Genomic DNA, 20029 nt, shown 5'->3' with positions numbered 1-20029 from the left:
TGGCAACAAGTGAACTAATGCACTGATTGGTAGATAATTGCGAAGGGCGGTCCTATTCATCTCTTCTGTTGCTGGTCCCAGTGTAGGGAAATTCAAGAGTTCATCATAAGTAGGAAGTTGTGGTTGAACAATTTCCTGTTCCTAGTCACCCAGGTGTACTAAGAATGTAAAAAAAAATCAATGGGAATGTACTTCAAATATATTTTACTCATATGAATTCATACCGGTGCCAATAATTGCTGCATACCTATATTTAACAAAGATATTTTTTTTTGTTAAACCTGTGTTGTGAGAGCAGAATATTTTTGTGATTTTTTTTTTTACAAAAAATCAAAAGTTTAAACAATAAACACAATTTTTCACAGCCTTCTTTGCTCATATTTACCAAGGGTGCCAATATTAGTGGAGGGCACTGTAACTGAATACAAAGACAGAATACAGATATAAATAGGTTGCACTCTAGTCAGGTTTGTTGTTGTTCTTATTGTCTTAAATTTACAACAACAAAAAAAGTGCTTTTATTTATATGGTTGCTGCTCCATATGGTCCACTAAAATAATGGGATTAATTTCCTATTACAGCTCACCCCATCATGTTTTATTCCTTACTTTTTGAAAATAATATTTAAAAGCATTAAAAATACTTGATCTTAGCCATAATTTTAATTGAGTTTAATAGAATCATTAACTGCAATTATTAATAGAAGACCACTGACAATATGACAGTGCATGTTAAAAACTAAATATTATAGTATTATATATTTTTTAAAAGCTTATTAAAACCTGAGGTTTTAGAATTTGTATTTGAACAGTTCAGATAAGATTTCATTCTTTAAAAAAAAAAAAAAAAAAAAAAAAACATTTACTGAACTGACAGTTTATTAGGTTCTTTGATATAAAAACTGAATCAAAACCACAGCAAGGATCAAAAAAGTGTGAAGAGGGGCCACAGTCAGGTATCTACCACTGTCTGCTTTCTAGTGTAGACCGTATGTGGAAAATTCTGTGATGTCAGAGTTTCACGTCATAAATATTTTGCACAAAGTGCCATGTGCTCAGTTTGACCATCTGACAGTGTGGCAAGAGGAGACATGTTATACACAGACCTCAGACTGAAGATGATGATGCTGATGTGGATTACAGCAATGCTTTTTAATAAAATTGGTAAGTGTGGACCATTTTGTAGTTTTCTGATAACATGCATGTTGCTGTAATAAGGATCATTGTGCAAGCTGAACGATTAAGTGTTCGAAAAGTTCAGCTATGATTTTATAGCATTATACACTGAATGGCCAGTTTATTAGGTTGTTATTTCTTGCTAGGAAAAAAAAAACAGATTTGCTTGAAACCTACTTTCAAACACTGTTATATATCTCCATAAATACTGGTAGCAGAAATTTATTAAAGACAAACAACATTTTATTTTTACACCAAAGGAAATCTATGTGTATTATAGGTGGAATAAATTTTGGGTGCATTTGTTGATGTTTTCTGCGTAAACTCCAAACAGCAGATTCTACACAGACCGAGGGCGTCAATCAACCGAACACAATGATCACTGCTGATGTGGGTGAGAACGTGACTCTGCACTGCTTTCGACCGGGAGAGGAAAATACCGATTCCATCGTCTGGTACAAACAAAAAGTCGGACATGAACCTTGTGTAATGGTCTCAGTTCAGCATGAACCCAAATATGAGAAAGAATTCAATCCACCAAAATTCAGCATTGAGAAAGAAATAAAAGAAAAAGGCTTCCATTTGAAAATTGCCAACGTGGAACCATCAGATGAAGCCATGTATTACTGTGGATATAGAAAATTTTTTATAAGGTTTGGAAAGGGAACATTTTTAGCAGTGAAAGGTGAGAATTTTTATATGCATAGCTTCATTTTAATTAGTTTTATATGTCCTTTTCTTAAACATCAAATTTATTTTTACGTGTATGATGGTGTGTATATTATATTATAATACTGTAGGCATAAAAAAAAAAAAAACTAGGACCTTACTAAGCTACAGTGAGGGAAAAAAGTATTTGATCCCCTGCTGATTTTGTACGTTTGCCCACTGACAAAGAAATGATCAGTCTATAATTTTAATGGTAGCTTTATTTGAACAGTGAGAGACAGAATAACAACAAGAAAATCCAGAAAAACGCATGTCAAAAATGTTATAAATTGATTTGCATTTTAATGAGGGAAATAATATTTGACCCCTCTGCAAAACATGACTTGGTACTTGGTGGCAAAACCCTTGTTGGCAATCACAGAGGTCAGACGTTTCTTGTAGTTGGCCACCAGGTTTGCACACATCTCAGGAGGGATTTTGTCCCACTCCTCTTTGCAGATCCTCTCCAAGTCATTAAGGTTTCGAGGCTGATGTTTGGCAGCTCGAACCTTCAGCTCCCACCACAGATTTGGTATGGGATTAAGGTCTGGAGACTGGCTAAGCCACTCCAGGACCTTAATGTGCTTCTTCTTGAGCCACTCCTTTGTTGCCTTGGCCGTGTGTTTTGGGTCATTGTCATGCTGGAATACCCATCCACGACCCATTTTCAGTGCCCTGGCTGAGGGCAGGAGGTTCTCACCCAAGATTTGACGGTGCATGACCCCGTCCATCGTCCCTTTGATGCGGTGAAGTTGTCCTGTCCCCTTAGCAGAAAAACACCCCCAAAGCATAGTGTTTCCACCTCCATGTTTGACAGTGGGGATGGTGTTCTTGGGGTCATAGGCAGCATTCCTCCTCCTCCAAACACGGCGAGTTGAGTTGATGCCAGAGAGCTCCATTTTGGTCACATCTGACCAAAACACTTTCACCCAGTTGTCCTCTGAATCATTCAGATGTTCATTGGCAAACTTCAGACGGGCATGTATATGTGCTTTCTTGAGCAGGGGGACCTTGCGGGTGCTGCAGGATTTAAGTCCTTCATGGCGTAGTGTGTTACCAATTGTTTACTTGGTGACTATGGTCCCAGCTGCCTTGAGATCATTGACAAGATCCTCCCGTGTAGTTCTGGGCTGATTCCTCACTGTTCTCATGATCACTGCAACTCCACGAGGTGAGATCTTGCATGGAGCCCCAGGCCGAGGGAGACTGACAGTTCTTTTGTTTCTTCCATTTGCGAATAATCACACCAACTGTTGTCCCCTTCTCACCAACCTGCTTGGCAATGGTCTTGTAGCCCATTCCAGACTTGTGTAGGTCTACAATCTTGTCCCTGACATCCTTGGAGAGCTCTTTGGTCTTGGCCATGGTGGAGAGTTTGGAATCTGATTGATTGATTGCTTCTGTGGACAGGTGTCTTTTATACAGGTAACGAGCTGAGATTAGGAGCACTCCCTTTAAGAGTGTGCTCCTAATCTCAGCTCGTTACCTATATAAAAGACACCTGGGAGCCAGAAATCTTTCTGATTGAGAGGGGGTCAAATACTTATTTCCCTCATTAAAATGCAAATCAATTTATAGCATTTTTGACATGCGTTTTTCTGGATTTTCTTGTTGTTATTCTGTCTCTCACTGTTCAAATAAATCTACCATTAAAATTATAGACTGATCATTTCGTTGTCAGTGGGCAAACGTACAAAATCAGCAGGGGATCAAATACTTTTTTCCCTCACTGTATTACACTGAACAGGTGATGGAGATGTAAAAGTGTCAGTGTTCCAGAGCGTCGTGTCGGACTCGGTTCCTGCAGGAGCGTCAGTGACTCTGCAGTGCTCGGTTCTCTCTAAGAGCAGATCAGCAGATCTCCAAGTGCTCTGGTTCAGAGCTGCTCCACCACAACCCCGTCCTCAAATCATTTACACTCATCACAACAGCAGCCATCAGTGTGAGAGCGGCTCTTCTACACACACCTGTGTGTACAACTTCTCCAAGAACATCCTCAGCCTCAGTGATACTGGAACTTACTACTGCGCTGTGGCCGTGTGTGGGAAGATCATTTTTGGGAACGGGACACGAGTACAGTTGGGTAAGACATATAATTTTTTCTTCGTTATTTTTCTATCTACTCTCTGCCTATTTACTTGTACTGGGATATCCAATAAATTTGGGAACAGGACACAAGTACAGGTGAGTGAGTAGTATGACGTTTTATTGATAAACCAGCATACACAGCAGTTATTTTTCCATGCTGGTGGACTCTCCTCTTCAGTTCAGGAAGACGTGCTTGAACAATTCAAATACATTTTTCTCATATGAATTAAAAAATTTCACCAGAGAATCATCTTTTTAGGACAAATGCTTTATTATGTAATTTAAAGAAAAAATGTTTGCTACAATTTACTGAAAAACCCATTACTTCTTATTTTCTGATTTCTTGAACTGCTTACATAACTGATAAGTTTCTTTTGTGTCTAAAAGTTGTAGCAGTATTAATATTGTGATATTTACTGTGTGACAGAGAGATCTGTGGATCCTGTAGTGATCTACCTCGCTGTAGCTTTGGGATTGTGTGTGGTCGTGATCTTTGCTTTGATCTTTGTCATAACCTGTGGATGGAGACACTTTGAAAAACGCAGGGGTAAGTCGACATTTTGGCTATTATTTAACTTATTATATAATTCAAGCTTTTATAATATTAGATTATTTTCTTTATATACACTGAGTCATGAGTCTGTTAGTTCACTGTATCTACAAATATGGCAATATATACACCATGTTCCAGTTTATTACATATACTGATCTGGTACAAAGCAGAGTTACTGTTACCACCCTGAAGTTTTAGTTATTTTCCAATAACCGCATATCCTAAACTGTTTTATTCCTCATACCACGGCAATTTCCAATCAATTTATTTTTCATTTATTAAAAGAATAACAGCTCATCATTTTTATCCATATGCAGTTGCATATGATAATATGAAACATTGTTTATAGCAGCTATAAACAATTGTTTGCCTCACCAGCCTCTCATGTTCTGTCTTTTGAAGCTATTAAGAAAAAATGCAAATAAAGCTATGATTTGTAAAGTAAATAAAAAAAAGTGATTGTAGATGAAAAGCAGGTCTCACTATAGAGATGCCCTTGTAATTTTCTCTTTACTTTTCTACAGTGAGACGCAAACAAGGTTCTGTGACGGACAAGACCCTCAATCAGGTAAATATTCAGTATATGTAGGTACATGTGAATGCTTTTTAAGAATTTCCACTAAAAGTGTAATAATTCTAAAGTTTGATGATCTAATATCCATCCTACAGGACTGTGACAGTGTGGAGCTGAATTATGCTGCCTTACATGTCAATGAGAGGAGAGCCAAAATAGGACGAGTGAAGAAACAACAACCTCAAGACGTTATATATTCTGATGTGCGACGTCCTTCTGTAACTTAGATTTGATCTCTAATCTGATTCAGTGTCATTAGTTCTGTTATCAGGTTTCATTTGTACTGTAGATATGTTTTTGTTAATGATTGTTAAACTGAAATCTGTATGATCTAGAAGTCTCAAAATCTCTGAAACACTGGAACACTGGAGTGTGAAGGCGTGCCATAAGAAAGCAGGTTAAGACAGTGTTAAGAGTGTGGAAACAATAAAAAAGTATAAAATTACCCTCCTCTCATGCTGTCTTGTGAAGATTAGTATCACAACGTTAGAAGCATCCATTCATCAACCATCCTGAGTAAAAGTAGCTAAGGTTAGAGTGACTCTCGCATGTAAAGTAGGAATGTACAGTGCCGTCCACTAATATTGGCACCCTTGGTAAATATGAGCAAAAAAGGCTGTGAAAATTTGTCTTTATTGTTTAATCTTTTGATCTTTTGTTTAAAAGATTCACAAAAATACTCTGCTCTCATGCATATCAAGCAATTGGAAGCACAACACTTGTTTATCCAAAAAAATATCTTTGTTAAAAATAGATGTGCAACAATTATTGGCACCCTTATAGTCAATACTTTGTGCTACCTCCCTTTGCCAAGATAACAGCTCTGAGTCTTCTCCTATAACATGCTGGTAGACTCTCCTCTTCAGTTCACCCCACAGGTTTTCTATGGAGTTCGAGTCAGGGTACTGGGAGGGTCATGGCAGGACCTTGATTTTGTGGTCAGTAAAGAATTTTTTGTTGATATTGATGTATGTTTTGGATCATTGTCCTGCTGGAAGATCCAACCACTGCCCATTTTAAGCTTTCTGCCACACTGTAAATCTTAATGTCATCTTTACTTAAACACTCAAGTAATCATGACTAAACATTACTTAAAATGTTGTATTTTGGACATCTAAATCAAAAATCTATGTTTGTTTAAATTATTTACCTACAAAACACATAAACTTAAGATTTTAAGTGTTATGAACTGAAAACCATGATTTGTTAAAGTAGCTCACTATGGTCTTTCTTTGATGTGATTGGCCATGCAAGGAGTTCTACCTGGCAACAAGTGAACTAATGCACTGATTGGTAGATAATTTCAAAAGGCGGTCCTATTCGTCTCTTCTGTTGCTGGTCCCAGTGTAGTGAAATTCAAGAGTTCATCATGAGTAGGAAGTCATGGTTGAACAATTTCCTGTTCCTAGTCACCCAGATGTACTAAGAAAATGTAAAAAAAAAAAAAAAAAATCAGTGGGAATGTACTTCAAATATATTTTTCTCATATGAATTCATACGGGTGCCAATAATTGCTGCATACCTATATTTAACAAAGATTTTTTTTTTGTTAAACCTGTGTTGTTTTTGCAATTGTTGGATATCCATGAGAGCAGAGTATTTTTGTGATTTGTTTTGTTTTTGTTTTTTTGTTTTTTTTTTACAAAAAATCAAAAGTTTAAACAATAAACACAATTTTTCACAGCCTTCTTTGCTCATATTTACCAAGGGTGCCAATATTAGTGGAGGGCACTGTAACTGAATACAAAGACAGAATACAGATATAAATAGGTTGCACTCTAGTCAGGCTTGTTGTTGTTCTTGTTGTTGTTGTTGTTGTTGTCTTAAATTTACAAAAAAAAAAAAAAAGTGCTTTTATTTATATGGTTGCTGCTCCATATGGTCCACTAAAATAATGGGATTAATTTCCTATTACAGCTCACCCCATCATGTTTTATTCCTTACTTTTTGAAAATAATATTTAAAAGCATTAAAAATACTTGATCTTAGCCATAATTTTAATTGAGTTTAATAGAATCATTAACTGCAATTATTAATAGAAGACCACTGACAATATGACAGTGCATGTTAAAAACTAAATATTATAGTATTATATATTATTTTAAAAGCCTATTAAAACCTGAGGTTTTAGAATTTGTATTTGAACAGTTCAGATAAGATTTCATTCTTTAAAAAAAAAAAAAAAAAAACATAATTTACTGAACTGCCAGTTTATTAGGTTCTTTGATATAAAAACTAAATCAAAACCACAGCAAGGATCAAAAAAAAAGTGTGAAGAGGGGCCACAGTCAGGTAGCTACCGCTGTCTGCTTTCTAGTGTAGACCGTATGTGGAAAATTCTGTGATGTCAGAGTTTCACGTCATAAATATTTTGCACAAAGTGCCATGTGCTCAGTTTGACCATCTGACAGTGTGGCAAGAGGAGACATGTTATACACAGACCTCAGACTGAAGATCATGATGCTGATGTGGATTACAGCAATGCTTTTTAATAAAATTGGTAAGTGTGGACCATTTTGTAGTTTTCTGATAACATGCATGTTGCTGTAATAAGGATCATTGTGCAGGCTGAACGATTAAGTGTTCGAAAAGTTCAGCTATGATTATATAGCATTATACACTGAATGGACAGTTTATTAGGTTGTTATTTCTTGCTAGGAAGAAAAAAAAACAGATTTGCTTGAAACCTACTTTCAAACACTGTTGTATATCTCCATAAATACTGGTAGCAGGAATTTATTTAAAGACAAACAACATTTTATTTTTACACCAAAGGAAATCTATGTGTATTATAGGTGGAATAAATTTTGGGTGCATTTGTTGATGTTTTCTGCATAAACTCCAAACAGCAGATTCTACACAGAGTGAGGGCGTCAATCAACCGAACACAATGATCACTGCTGATGTGGGTGAGAACGTGACTCTGCACTGCTTTCGACTGGGAGAGGAAAATACCCATTCCATCGTCTGGTACAAACAAAAAGTCGGACACGAACCTCATGTAATGGTTTCAGTTCAGCATGAACCCAGTTATGAGAAAGAATTCAATCCACCAAAATTCAGTATTGAGAAAGAAATAAAAGAAAAAGGCTTCCATTTGAAAATTGCCAACGTGGAACCATCAGATGAAGCCGTGTATTACTGTGGATATAGAAAATTTTTTATAAGGTTTGGAAAGGGAACATTTTTAGCAGTGAAAGGTGAGAATTTTTATATGCATAGCTTCATTTTAATTAGTTTTATTTGTCCTTTTCTTAAACATCAAATTTATTTTTACATGTATGATGGTGTGTATATTATATTATAATACTGTAGGCATAAAAAAAAAAACTAGGGCCTTACTAAGCTATTACACTGAACAGGTGATGGAGATGTAAAAGTGTCAGTGGTCCAGAGCGGCGTGTCGGACTCGGTTCCTGCAGGAGCGTCAGTGACTCTGCAGTGCTCGGTTCTCTCTGAGAGCAGATCAGCAGAACTCCAAGTGCTCTGGTTCAGAGCTGCTCCACCACAATCCCATCCTCAAATCATTTACACTCATGACAACAGCAGCCATCAGTGTGAGAGCGGCTCTTCTACACACACCTGTGTGTACAACTTCTCCAAGAACATCCTCAGCCTCAGTGATACTGGAACTTACTACTGTGCTGTGGCCGTGTGTGGGAAGATCATTTTTGGGAACGGGACACGAGTACAGTTGGGTAAGAAGTATGATGTTTTGCTGATAAATTAGAGTATGTATTCATTATTTGGCTTTTACCTCCAACGTTCTGGCACAATGTTGTCAAATTACAAATATTTATATTTTTCCACAAAACCTACATCTCATTGTACTATCATTGTCAATAACCTGAAGAAATGAGTTGGTTTAGTGTAGAAGTAACCACTGATTTTGATATTTGAGTTCATATAAGAGCAGAAACAATTATGAAAGGACATGGTCAGAGCCATACTGTATGGTGAACGTGGCATTTAAATTCCCAGTAACGATCTCAAAATCAGTATTTCTACAGTTGCAACATTTTTTTTTTTCATTTTTTTCAACCCAATTAAAATGAGTGTAATGTGTAATTAGTGTGTAATTTGTGTAATTAATTTGTAAATAATTTGAGTTTGTAAATAATTCCAACACTCATAAGATTTTCATAGTTTTTGGCTGTATCAGTATTGATATTGTGATATTTATTGAAAAACCCATTATTTCTTATTTTCTGATTTCTTGAACTGCTTACATAACCAATAAGTTTCTTTTGTGTCTAAAAGTTGTAGCAGTATTAATATTGTGATATTTACTGTGTGACAGAGAGATCTGGGGATCCTGTAGTGATCTACCTTGCTGTAGCTTTGGGAGTGTGTGTGGTCGTGATCTTTGCTTTGATCTTTGTCATAACCTGTGGATGGAGACACTTTGAAAAACGCAGGGGTACATCGACATTTTGGCTATTATTTAAGTTATTATATTATTGCAAGCTTTTATAATATTAGATTATTTTCTTTATATACACTGAGTCATGAGTCTGTTAGTTCACTGTATCTATAAATATGGCAATATATACACCATGTTCCAGTTTATTACATATACTGATCTGGTACAAAGCAGAGTTACTGTTACCACCCTGAAGTTTTAGTTATTTTCCAATAACCGCATATCCTAAACTGTTTTATTCCTCATACCACGGCAATTTCCAATCAATTTATTTTTCATTTATTAAAAGAATAACAGCTCATAATTTTTTATCAATTTATAGTTGCATTTAATAATATGAAACATTGTTTATAGCAGCTATAAACAATTGTTTGCCTCACCAGCCTCTCATGTTCTGTCTTTTGAAGTTAATAAGAATAAATGCAAATAAAGCTATGATTTGTAACTGCACTACTGTCAGAACTGTTGTTATAGAAAATTAATCAACACTTTCTGGACATAGGAAGTAAAATAAAAAATAAAAAATTGATTCTAGATGAAAAGCAGGTCTCACTATAGAGATGCCCTTGTAATCTTCCCTTTACTTTTCTACAGTGAGATGCATACAAGGTTCTGTGACGGAAAAGACCCTCAATCAGGTAAATATTCAGCATATGTAGGTACATGCGAATGCTTTTTAAGGATTTCCACTAAAAGTATAATAATTCTAAAGTTTGATGATCTAATATCCATTCCTACAGGACTGTGACAATGTGGAGCTGAATTACGTTGCCTTACATTTCAATGAGAGGAGAGCCAAACGAGGACGAGTGAAGAAAGAACAACCTCAAGACATTATATATTCTGATGTGCGAGGTCTTTCTGTAACGTAGATTTGATCTCTAATCTGATTCAGTGTCATTAGTTCTGTTATCAGTTTCATTTGTGTTTTTATTAATGATTGTTCAGGTTGAATTTAAACTAGAAGTCTCAAAATCACTGAAACCCTGGAACACTGGATCTGTCAAGGAGTGACATGAGAAAGCAGTTTCAGTTAGGTTAGGTTCAACTTAAGATATTGGTTGTTTTTTGTTTGTTTGTTTGTTTTTTAAATTAAAGGCAGTTACCCTGCCTTATGGATTGCTATGAATATTAGATTCAAAAAGTTAGAAAATGTTTTTTTTTTTCCAGGAGAACTCAGGTTTGTTTTCAGTGTTTCTGAAGGCATAGCATTAGGATTCAGAATAAAATAAATTTTAATCCTTCTTATTTAGACCACGTCTACTTCCTGTATGAGAACTGAACACAGATACCGATACTATCTAGTGACTATTAATCTGGAAACCTAATGTATATATTTTCATTGTCATTGTTGTTGAAACCTTGTTTTTTCAAGTTTATTATTCAAATAAGTTTTACTAAAATATTAGTAGCAATTTTACTTTATATATTTTCTTTACTTACTTTCTTGCCCAACATTCTGGGTTTGTTTTGTTTTTTTTCTGTGTTCTTTGATGTATTATTATTATTATTATTAATTAAACATACACTATACGGCCAAAGGTCTGTGGACACCTGACCACACCTATATGTGATTCTTCCCCAAACTGTTGCAACAAAGTTGAAAGCACACAATTGTAAAGAATTTCTTAGTATGCTATAACATTACATTTCCTTTCACTGGAATCAAGAGGCCCAAATCTGTTCCAGCATGATGCCCCTGTGTACAAAGCGAGCTCCATGAGACATGATGTTCGATGGTAGGAGAGGAACAACTCAAAAGGCCTACACAGAACTGTAACTTCAACCTCACTGAACACCTTTGAGATGAACTGGAACACCGACTGCACCCCAGGCCTCCTCGCTTGACATCAGTCTTGATTTTACTAATGCTTTTGTAGGTGAATGGACCCACATCCCAACAGCCAAACTCCAAAATCTTGGGAATGAATATCATGCAAATAATAGCAGGAACTAACTTATTTTTGCAAACATTCCACAACATTAATTGTAATTATAAATGTTTAAAAATCATGAGGTGTTGTTCAATAATAATAAAATAAATTGTATCGTGGTCAAATTGCTGCATTAACACAAATTTTGCTTTGCATCGTGCAGCATCACACCACACCATTGTGGTAATTATGTTTTATTCCTTACTTATTGAAAATAGTCGTTAAAAGTATAACCACCTTGCTCATAATGATAAATTAATCACTAGACTCTTGAATCGCAAATATTAATAAAGACTATTGACAATATGTCATTATGTAGGTTGAAAAATTAAGCATTATAGTAATACAATCAAAATATACAGGCTCTTTGTTGGTACCTAGAATAATGAAGATTACAGTAAGAGGTAGAGCTTTTTCTTACAAAGCCCTTTCTTACACAGCGATGGAACGACTTTCCAATTAGTGTTTTTGATCTCAGTCTTTAACGCTAGGAAAAAACCTATTTGTTTAGTCAAGCCTTTTGTTAACATCTTCTCTCTTAGGTAAAGGCACAGGTCTGGAGGGTTCTGAGAATCAATCACTGCTGCTGAGGATGGCCCCATATACTGTAGATAGCCTGAAGATTGTTTGCCATGAGATTGCTGTGGACAATACCACACGAATACCTTAAAGATAGCTATGAATGTTCTTCCTTGGATAGCCTATAGATTTCACTCACTGAAAGCAGTTCACACTGCAGTTTATTCAGTATTCAGTGGATACTTCACTTGGATTCTATAGATTTAAAGCTAAAACCAAAACAACATCTCTATGGCTCATACTGAAGATCCTTTCAACACATTCAGTACTGCTTGACATACTGTGAACGAGTAATGACTCTTCAGACTATTCAGTTTCACCCAGAAGAGGATCAATATCAAAAAGAAAAATGAATTTGCTGCAGTAGGAGAAGCCACTGTGGGCCTTTTTTCGAATATAATAAATTACAAAATGAAACACAATAAACACGGTCATGTTATCCTGCGTTCGGAGGCGGGAGCCTGCTCTTTGGGAACGCAGTCGTGCAAGACAGTTCTGAGAGGTAATTATACTGAACCACTTTGATGACAGACTATGGATTTGAAAAACGTATTGCCATTTGCGCTGTATAAGTTGGCCACATGCACCGAATACAGAGTTGTGGGGGAGACATTTGGCGTCAGCATAACCACAGTTGTGTGTATTCTGTGTGTCGGGCCATTCGTGTACAGATGATGAGCAACTACGTAAAATTACCTGACCTGGCTGAGACACGTGAGATTGCTGAACACAACTACATCACCCACCATGTACACCATGTACAATATGTACACCAGGGGCAGTGGTGGTTTGACGGTTAAGGCACTCGATTACTGATCAGCGGGTCGGGTGTTCAAGGCCCAGCACTGCCAAGCTGCCACTGTTGGGCCCTTGAGGAAGGCCATAAAATCTCTTTTGTGTGCTGTATCATGGCTGACCCTGTGCTCTGACCCCAACCTCCTAACATGCTGGGGTATGTGAAGAAAAGAATTGTATATGTGATCAGTAAAGACTCATTATCATTATGTACCACAAGTATATGGAGCTCTGGATGGAACCCATATCCCTATTTTGTCTCCCGCTAAGGGCTACAGGAATTACTTGAACAGAAAGGGTTGGCCCTCAATCATTCTACAGGCACTCGTTGATGATCTGCATGGAGAAATTTATTCTATAAATGTGTTTCCATCGTAATTTATGCGCACGTCTTCTCATCAGATAAAGAATTTATCCGACTTAATTGAGCGCATAAGTTTTTTATGCACATTTTTAGAATTTATGCGCATCTTGGCATTTCCATCCAGTGTTTTTTTTTTATATATGATAATCCAAAATGCGCATAAAAATAGGTGGATGGAAACATGGCTATTATCCACTGTTAAACACACCATATAAATGAAACCTAATTAAACAGAATTAAAGTAATAGTAATATGATAAATGTTTTATATAAAGCATGGGGTTTGAGAATGAGCATTTCAAAAGTACAGATAAGATTGTATAATATTATTTACTGAACTGCCATTCAGGTTCATCGATCTAAAAACTAACTCTCAACAACAACTTGCAATTCTGTATTTCCAGATTCGCTCTAAAACTGCTTTTAAATGCTGTCGAGACACCGCCCTAAGTATTGGTCACATGGCTGCAAAAAAAAAAAAAAAAAGGTCAGATATTACTTTTCTCAACACTAAAAGATTTTTTTTTTTTTAAAGACATTTTCAGAAAGGCTTGCGCACTTTATTTCCTTATTTTTGTTTTTCATGTCAGTTGCTTAAAAGGTTTCAATTCCTATTTGAGGAAAGGTTCAGAAAAGAAAGTGTGAGGAGGAGCTACAGTCAGTCATCTACTGCTGCTATCATGCTAGTCTAGATCATATGTGGAAAATTCTGTGATGTCAGAGTTCCACATCATAAATCTTTGCCACAAAGTGAGATTGACCTTATTTAGCATGAGGAGACATGCTGTGAAGATGATGACACTGGTGTGGATTACAGTGATGCTTTTTAATAAATTTGGTAAGTGTGGGTGGTTTTCTTGGTTGTTAATCATATGCATCGTATACCATAGGATTGTCAACATATTACCATATTATAACAATTTATTGGTTGTTATAAAAAAAAAAAAAGTTCTTGCTCAAATGTAAGTGCACGTAGTACACTAATGACAATCTCTTTGTATTATAGGTAGAATAAGGTGCTATTGTGTGACATGTTTTGTTCTATACCTATCAACAGCAAATTCTGCACAGAGAAACCGCATCAATCAGCCGAACCCAATGATCACTGCTGATGTGGGTGATAATGTGACTCTGCACTGCTTTCGACTGGGTGAGGAAAATACTGAAGCCATCATTTGGTACAAGCAAAAAGTAGGAAATGAGCCTTGTGTAATGGTCACAGTTCATCTTGATCCCACTTACGAAGATGAATTCAAGCCACCAAAATTCAGCATTGAGAAAGAAAAAAGGAGCTGCCATTTAAAAATCGCCAAAGTGGAACCATCAGATGAAGCCATGTATTACTGTGGCACTCTAAACTACAGAAAAGAGTTTGGAACAGGAACTTTTTTATCAGTGAAAGGTAAGAATTTTAATGTACACAGCTCCTTTAAATCATTTAAATAATTGTTATTGTTGCATGTATATTTTTCCTTTTGTAAAAAGCACCAAATGTATTATTTATTAAATAACCGAATAGGTGGAGTAGTATTTTATTAGTGTTTTCATACATACTAGCATAGTTCAAAAAGGCTTCACATGTTGCTGATGATAATATTTTATATTTATATTTTGTATTTTATATAATATTGATTATAAACATTACTGTACATGTCAGCTCTCTAGAGTGCCCTGTTGGTCTCGGTTCCTCCAGCAGATCAGCATGTCTCAGGGCATGAAGTTATTTAGTTGTGCATGCAATACTTATTAAATTATCCTCATTAATTATCCTCAACATATTCTGGTCAATAAGATTTGAGAGTTCAACAGCGCTATGGTATAAAATGCTATAATTGACAGCAGGTGCTTTCTGGACTGCATATTAAATGTATTATACAATATTACACTGAACAGGTAAACCAGATTTAAGCGTCTCAGTGTTCCAGAGCGGCGTGTCGGACTCGGTTCCTGCAGGAGCGTCAGTGACTCTGCACTGCTCGGTTCTCTCTGAGAGCAGATCAGCAGAACTCCAAGTGCTCTGGTTCAGAGTTGCTCCACCACATTCCCATCCTCAAATCATTTACACTCATCATAACAGCAGCCATCAGTGTGAGAGCAGCTCTTCTACACACACCTGTGTGTACAACTTCTCCAAGAACATCCTCAGCCTCAATGATACTGGAACTTACTACTGCGCTGTGGCCATGTGTGGGAAGATCATTTTCGGGAACGGGTCACAAATACAGTTGGGTAGGAAGTACAATTTTTTTCATTCATAAATCAGACTACATACCATAGTAGTTATTTGTCTATCTACTTTATGCCTATTTACTTGTATTAAGCCATCCAATAAATTCTGGAACAATGTTGTCTAACTTCACAAAACCGACATCTTAAATCATTGTTCTGTCTCATTTTTCTGAAGGATTGTGTCGGTGTAGCGCGGAAGTAACCATTATGCCGTTATTTGAGTTCATTATTTGAGAATATTTAGGTTTATGGTCAGGGCTGTTGTAGAAATTCCCAGTTAAGTTCTTGAATAAACCATATACATTTTAGTTGAATTAAAACAAATGCACAATTACATTGTATGTTCCAGAATTTTCCACTAGTACTTGTTTCTGATTGCTTTAACTACTGATGTTAATTTGCAGTTGCTAAAATAGTCAAAGTCTACATGTTGTAGCAGTATTGATATTGTGATATTTACTGTGTGACAGAGAGATCTGTGAACCCTGTACTGATCTACCTCACTGTAGCTTTGGGAGTATGTGTGGTCGTGATCTTTGCTTTGATCTTTGTCATAACCTGTGAAGGGAGACACTGTAAACAACGCAGTGGTAAGTCTGCATTATGTCTATTATTAAAGTTCATATATTATTACAAAGTTATTATAATATTCTATTATTTCCCTTATACACACTGAGTCATGAGTTTAGTACAGAAATTAGTACTGATTTAGTACTTTATTTTAAACTCTATCTAAGTTCATAGGAAAATGTGATCTACGGAGTTACTGTGACCATCTTGAAGATGATTTTTTTTTCTTATAGCACCACGTCCAGGAGTGTTTATCCTGCTTATATCACAGTAATTTGCCAACTCTAAACGTTTTTATGATTTAAGAAACGTCATAATTTTTATTCGCTCAAAGTTGCATTTAATGTTGTGGAATGTCCACAAAAGAAGTTAATTTGTGTTATCACTTACATTATAGCAGCTATAAACACTCATTCCCACCCTAGCATTGTTTTTCCTTTCTTGAAGTTAATAACGCCTTCTGAAAATACTCACCATAGAGATCTGATCATAAAATGTGAATTTTCTTCTCTACAGTGAGACTCAAACAAGGTTCTCTGACAGACAAGACGCTCGATCAGGTAAATATTCAGGATATGTGAACGCGTGATGTTATAAATGAACAAGTAATTAGTTTTTGTAATAAAAGTCAGAATTCAGCAATGTCATCTAAAATTTCATATCCATTCCTACAGGACTGTGACATTGTGGAGCTGAATTACGCTGCCTTACATTTCAATGAGAGGAGAGCCAAACGAGGACGAGTGAAGAAACAACAACCTCAAGATATTATATATTCTGATGTGCGACGTCCTTCTGTAACTTAGATTTGATCTCTAATCTGATTCAATGTCATTTGTTCTGTTATCAGGTATTAGATGTGTTTTGTTAATGATTGTTCCGACTGAATTTAAACTGAAAGCTGAATGATATTGAATTCTCAAAATCACTGAAACTGGTTCTGTCAAGGAGTGACATGAGTTTAAGACATTGTTATGGGTGTGTGTGTTTGTGGGGGGGGGGCATAAAATATTATACTCTAATGACTCTAATGCTGTCTTATGAATATTAGTATCAAAATGTTAGAAATCTGTGCATTAAGTGTAAGGCTTATTAAGGCTCGACTGACTCTTGCATGTTGTTCAAGGTAACAGGGTTGAGTGTGTTTTCGGACACAGAAATGTAAATTTTTCATAACCTATGATGTATGACTCGTAGAAAAGGATGTTTCATGGATGAGATTATAAATAGGTTGATGCATTAATGCAGAAAATAAGAATTTAATTAATATATTTAAGGTAAGGTCAAGTGTATTCATAGATGACATGCAAAAATACTGTTTTCTAAGAGCTGCAGAAGTTTTTTAATTATTTAACCATTTATTGATGTGACATGTGCACATACAGTTGGTCATTGTGAAGGACACTCACTTTACCTGTGTTTAAAATGTCTTTTACCTTTACTTTTCATACATAATTCTAAAACATGAGTCAAGTGCAAGGTCAAAAAGCAGGCAAGGGTTCAGGTGAGTAACAAACAGCATCAAGTGCCAGAGACCAGGACAAAAAACCAGGAAGCAAAAACATTAAAAAAAATTAATTAATTAAATTAAAAAAATTAAAAAATTTATTTTAATAAAAAAACAGGATAACAATCAATGAATAAAAGACTGAGCACACTGAGCATTACTTTGCACTGATTGAACGACCAAGGTCTGTTTACATAGGGTGTGAGTGTAATTGGAAACATGTGTGTGTGTGATCAAAACTCATGAGATGATGAACATCCTGTTTGAGTGTTGTGCTGGGGATTGTAGTCCGTAGAGGCCATGTTTGTATGGCGCGGTATGTTTGGAAAGTTGAGTTCGAGGAAGGAGTTGACCTGTCAGAGATACCCCCACCACCCGAAGGGCTCACTCCAGGTGCACTACTCTTTCTGGGCCTCCCCCTAGGTTGACATGGAACTCCTGGCACAGGTTGGGGTCAAGAATGACTTGTGCAGGTACCCATGCTAAATGGTAAATATGCTAACTGGCCATTAATGTCGAGGGGAGCTGGATGGGTGTCTTGAGGCATGTCAGTGGCTAGGGGTCCTGGTATTATGGGTTTCAGGCAGGAAAGATGCAACAAAGGAGCAATGTGGCAGTGGCGTGGCAGGTCTAGTTTAAATGTAACTTTGTTTGTTTCAGGATTTGATAGGACCAAAATAGTCCTGGGTCTTAGTTTCTGACAGGCTTGGAGTGGACAGAAGTCCTTAGTGGCTAACCAGACTCTGTCCCTGGGTTGATAAAGAGGGTTCTCTCCTCAAAGCTAGTCAGTGGTTTCTTTAATGGACTGAGCTACTTGTTTCAAGCATTGATGGGTACTTGTTCCCATACTTGTTCACTCCTTTGGAACCAGTTATCCACTGCTGGTGAATCGGTCAGGTTGGCATTCCAGGGAAATAACGGGGTCACATACCCAAGTATGCACTGAAAGGGAGTGAGTTGGGTTTTCGAGTGTCATGAGTTCTGAGCATATTCTGCCAAAGGCAGAAGCCAGGACCAATCCTCTTGGTTGTTAGCACAGAATGTTCTCAAGCAGTGGCCGATCTCCTGGTTGGCTCTCTCCCCCTGTCTGTTGGTCTGTGTGTGGTATCCAGAGGTTTTGCTGACAGTTACCCCTTGCTTGCCTATGAAACTGGCCCAAACTTGAAAGGTGAATTGAGTGCCTCTGTGACTCATAATGTCCTCTGACATCCCAAAAAAAACTGAATACATGGTTAAAGAGGGGTTCAGCTGTTGTGAAGGCAGTGGGTAAGCCAGGCAGAGGAATGAGGCAGAGTGACTTTGAGAACAAGTTGACAATTACCAGGATGGTGTTGTGGCCCTGTGACTCTGGAAGATCAGTAATGAAATCTATAGCAATGTGTGACCAGGACCTCTATGATATGGGCAGGGGCAGCACCTTACTAGCTGGCAGAGTTTGGGGGACCTTGGCTTGGGCACAGGCAGAACAGGGGGAAACATGAGCATGCGAGCATGTTGGGTCACCAGCGAGCATGTTGCACCACCAGTACCTGTCTCATAGGAGGTGGTAAGTACGTTGGGTCCCTGGGTGGCCAGTGGCTATGGAGTTGTGTGCCTACTTGAGTTGAGTTGAACTTGCAGATTGTCTACTAATTGCAGGGTTGGTGGTTCAATCTCCGGCCCACATGCCAAAGTGTCCTTGGGCAAGACACTGAACCCTAAGTTGCTCCTGATGGCAGGCTAGCCCCTTGTGTGAGTGTGTGTGTGAGTGGGTGAATGGGAACGATTTACATGGATAAGGAACCTGATGTGGAGGGGTGCAGGCGATAAGCTCAGTCTTGTTCACAGGTAATAGCTCCCATAAACAATATGGAGGCAGAATGAGCACCCTCACTGCTTTTATGAGGACAGGCTGCATGCAGGGCATCAGCTTTAGTATTCTTGGAGCCAAGTCGATAAGAGAGGGTGAACTGGAACCAAATGAAGAACAGTGACCATCGGGCCTGGCGAGGGTTAAGATGTTTCACAGTTTTGAGGTATTCAAGGTTTTCATGGCCAGTAAAAATGGTGAATGAATGAGCGGCCCCCTTTAGCCAGTGACAAAACTCCTAAAGGGTCAGTTTTACAGCCAACAGCTCTCTGTTCAGCTTATGTGAGTGTTTTGACGAAATAGAACACTGGATGAAGCTTGGGCTTTTCTCAAAATCTTTGTGATAAGACATCTCGTACTCCTGTTTCTGAAGCATCCACTTCTACACTGAAGGGTTTTAACAGATCAGGGTGTTTCAGTATGGGAGCTGTGGTGAAGGCTGCTTTCAGCTGGTTTAGGGTCAGTTGAGTGTTGTGCTGGTGATTGTCGTCCATAGCAGCCATGTTTGTATGCTGCGGTGCATTCTGGGAAGTTGAGTTTGCAGAACAAGTTGACCTGACAGTATGGCATAAGCTGTTATGTCAAGAATAATGTTAAGAGAATGCATATTGAGTGGTAGAAAAGGTCAAATGTGGGTAAAAATCACCAGCATGGTCAAAAGTTCATTAATTAATTTGATCAT

The 20029-nt window shown here is 37.3% G+C and overlaps 3 protein-coding genes across 3 annotated transcripts; all 3 read left to right on the top strand.

The window, feature by feature from the left end:
* The first annotated feature begins 1067 nt into the window (after nucleotides 1–1067).
* On the top strand, nucleotides 1068–5468 carry LOC108261730 (uncharacterized). Its single transcript, XM_053682299.1, has 6 exons — nucleotides 1068–1163; nucleotides 1510–1860; nucleotides 3631–3966; nucleotides 4399–4518; nucleotides 5049–5092; nucleotides 5194–5468. The coding sequence occupies exons 1-6, from the start codon at nucleotides 1091–1093 to the stop codon at nucleotides 5323–5325; spliced, it is 1056 nt and encodes a 351-aa protein (XP_053538274.1). The 5' UTR covers nucleotides 1068–1090; the 3' UTR covers nucleotides 5326–5468.
* A 1977-nt stretch (nucleotides 5469–7445) lies between these two features.
* On the top strand, nucleotides 7446–10965 carry LOC108268727 (uncharacterized). Its single transcript, XM_053682296.1, has 6 exons — nucleotides 7446–7598; nucleotides 7948–8298; nucleotides 8461–8796; nucleotides 9399–9518; nucleotides 10116–10159; nucleotides 10262–10965. Exons 1-6 carry the CDS (start codon nucleotides 7526–7528, stop codon nucleotides 10391–10393), a joined length of 1056 nt encoding a protein of 351 aa, XP_053538271.1. The 5' UTR covers nucleotides 7446–7525; the 3' UTR covers nucleotides 10394–10965.
* Nucleotides 10966–13965: 3000 nt separating this feature from the next.
* On the top strand, nucleotides 13966–17022 carry LOC100305003 (novel immune-type receptor 15a). The gene is given in 6 exon segments (NM_001200243.1): nucleotides 13966–14030; nucleotides 14250–14594; nucleotides 15086–15421; nucleotides 15892–16011; nucleotides 16508–16551; nucleotides 16666–17022. Coding segments are annotated over 6 exon segments (1020 nt in total). The 5' UTR covers nucleotides 13966–13987; the 3' UTR covers nucleotides 16798–17022.
* Nucleotides 17023–20029: the final 3007 nt, after the last annotated feature.

This window comes from Ictalurus punctatus, chromosome 8 (genome assembly GCF_001660625.3).
Source record: "Ictalurus punctatus breed USDA103 chromosome 8, Coco_2.0, whole genome shotgun sequence".
In the NCBI taxonomy this organism is placed as follows: domain Eukaryota; kingdom Metazoa; phylum Chordata; class Actinopteri; order Siluriformes; family Ictaluridae; genus Ictalurus; species Ictalurus punctatus.
This window is presented reverse-complemented; position numbering and strand designations above follow the sequence as displayed.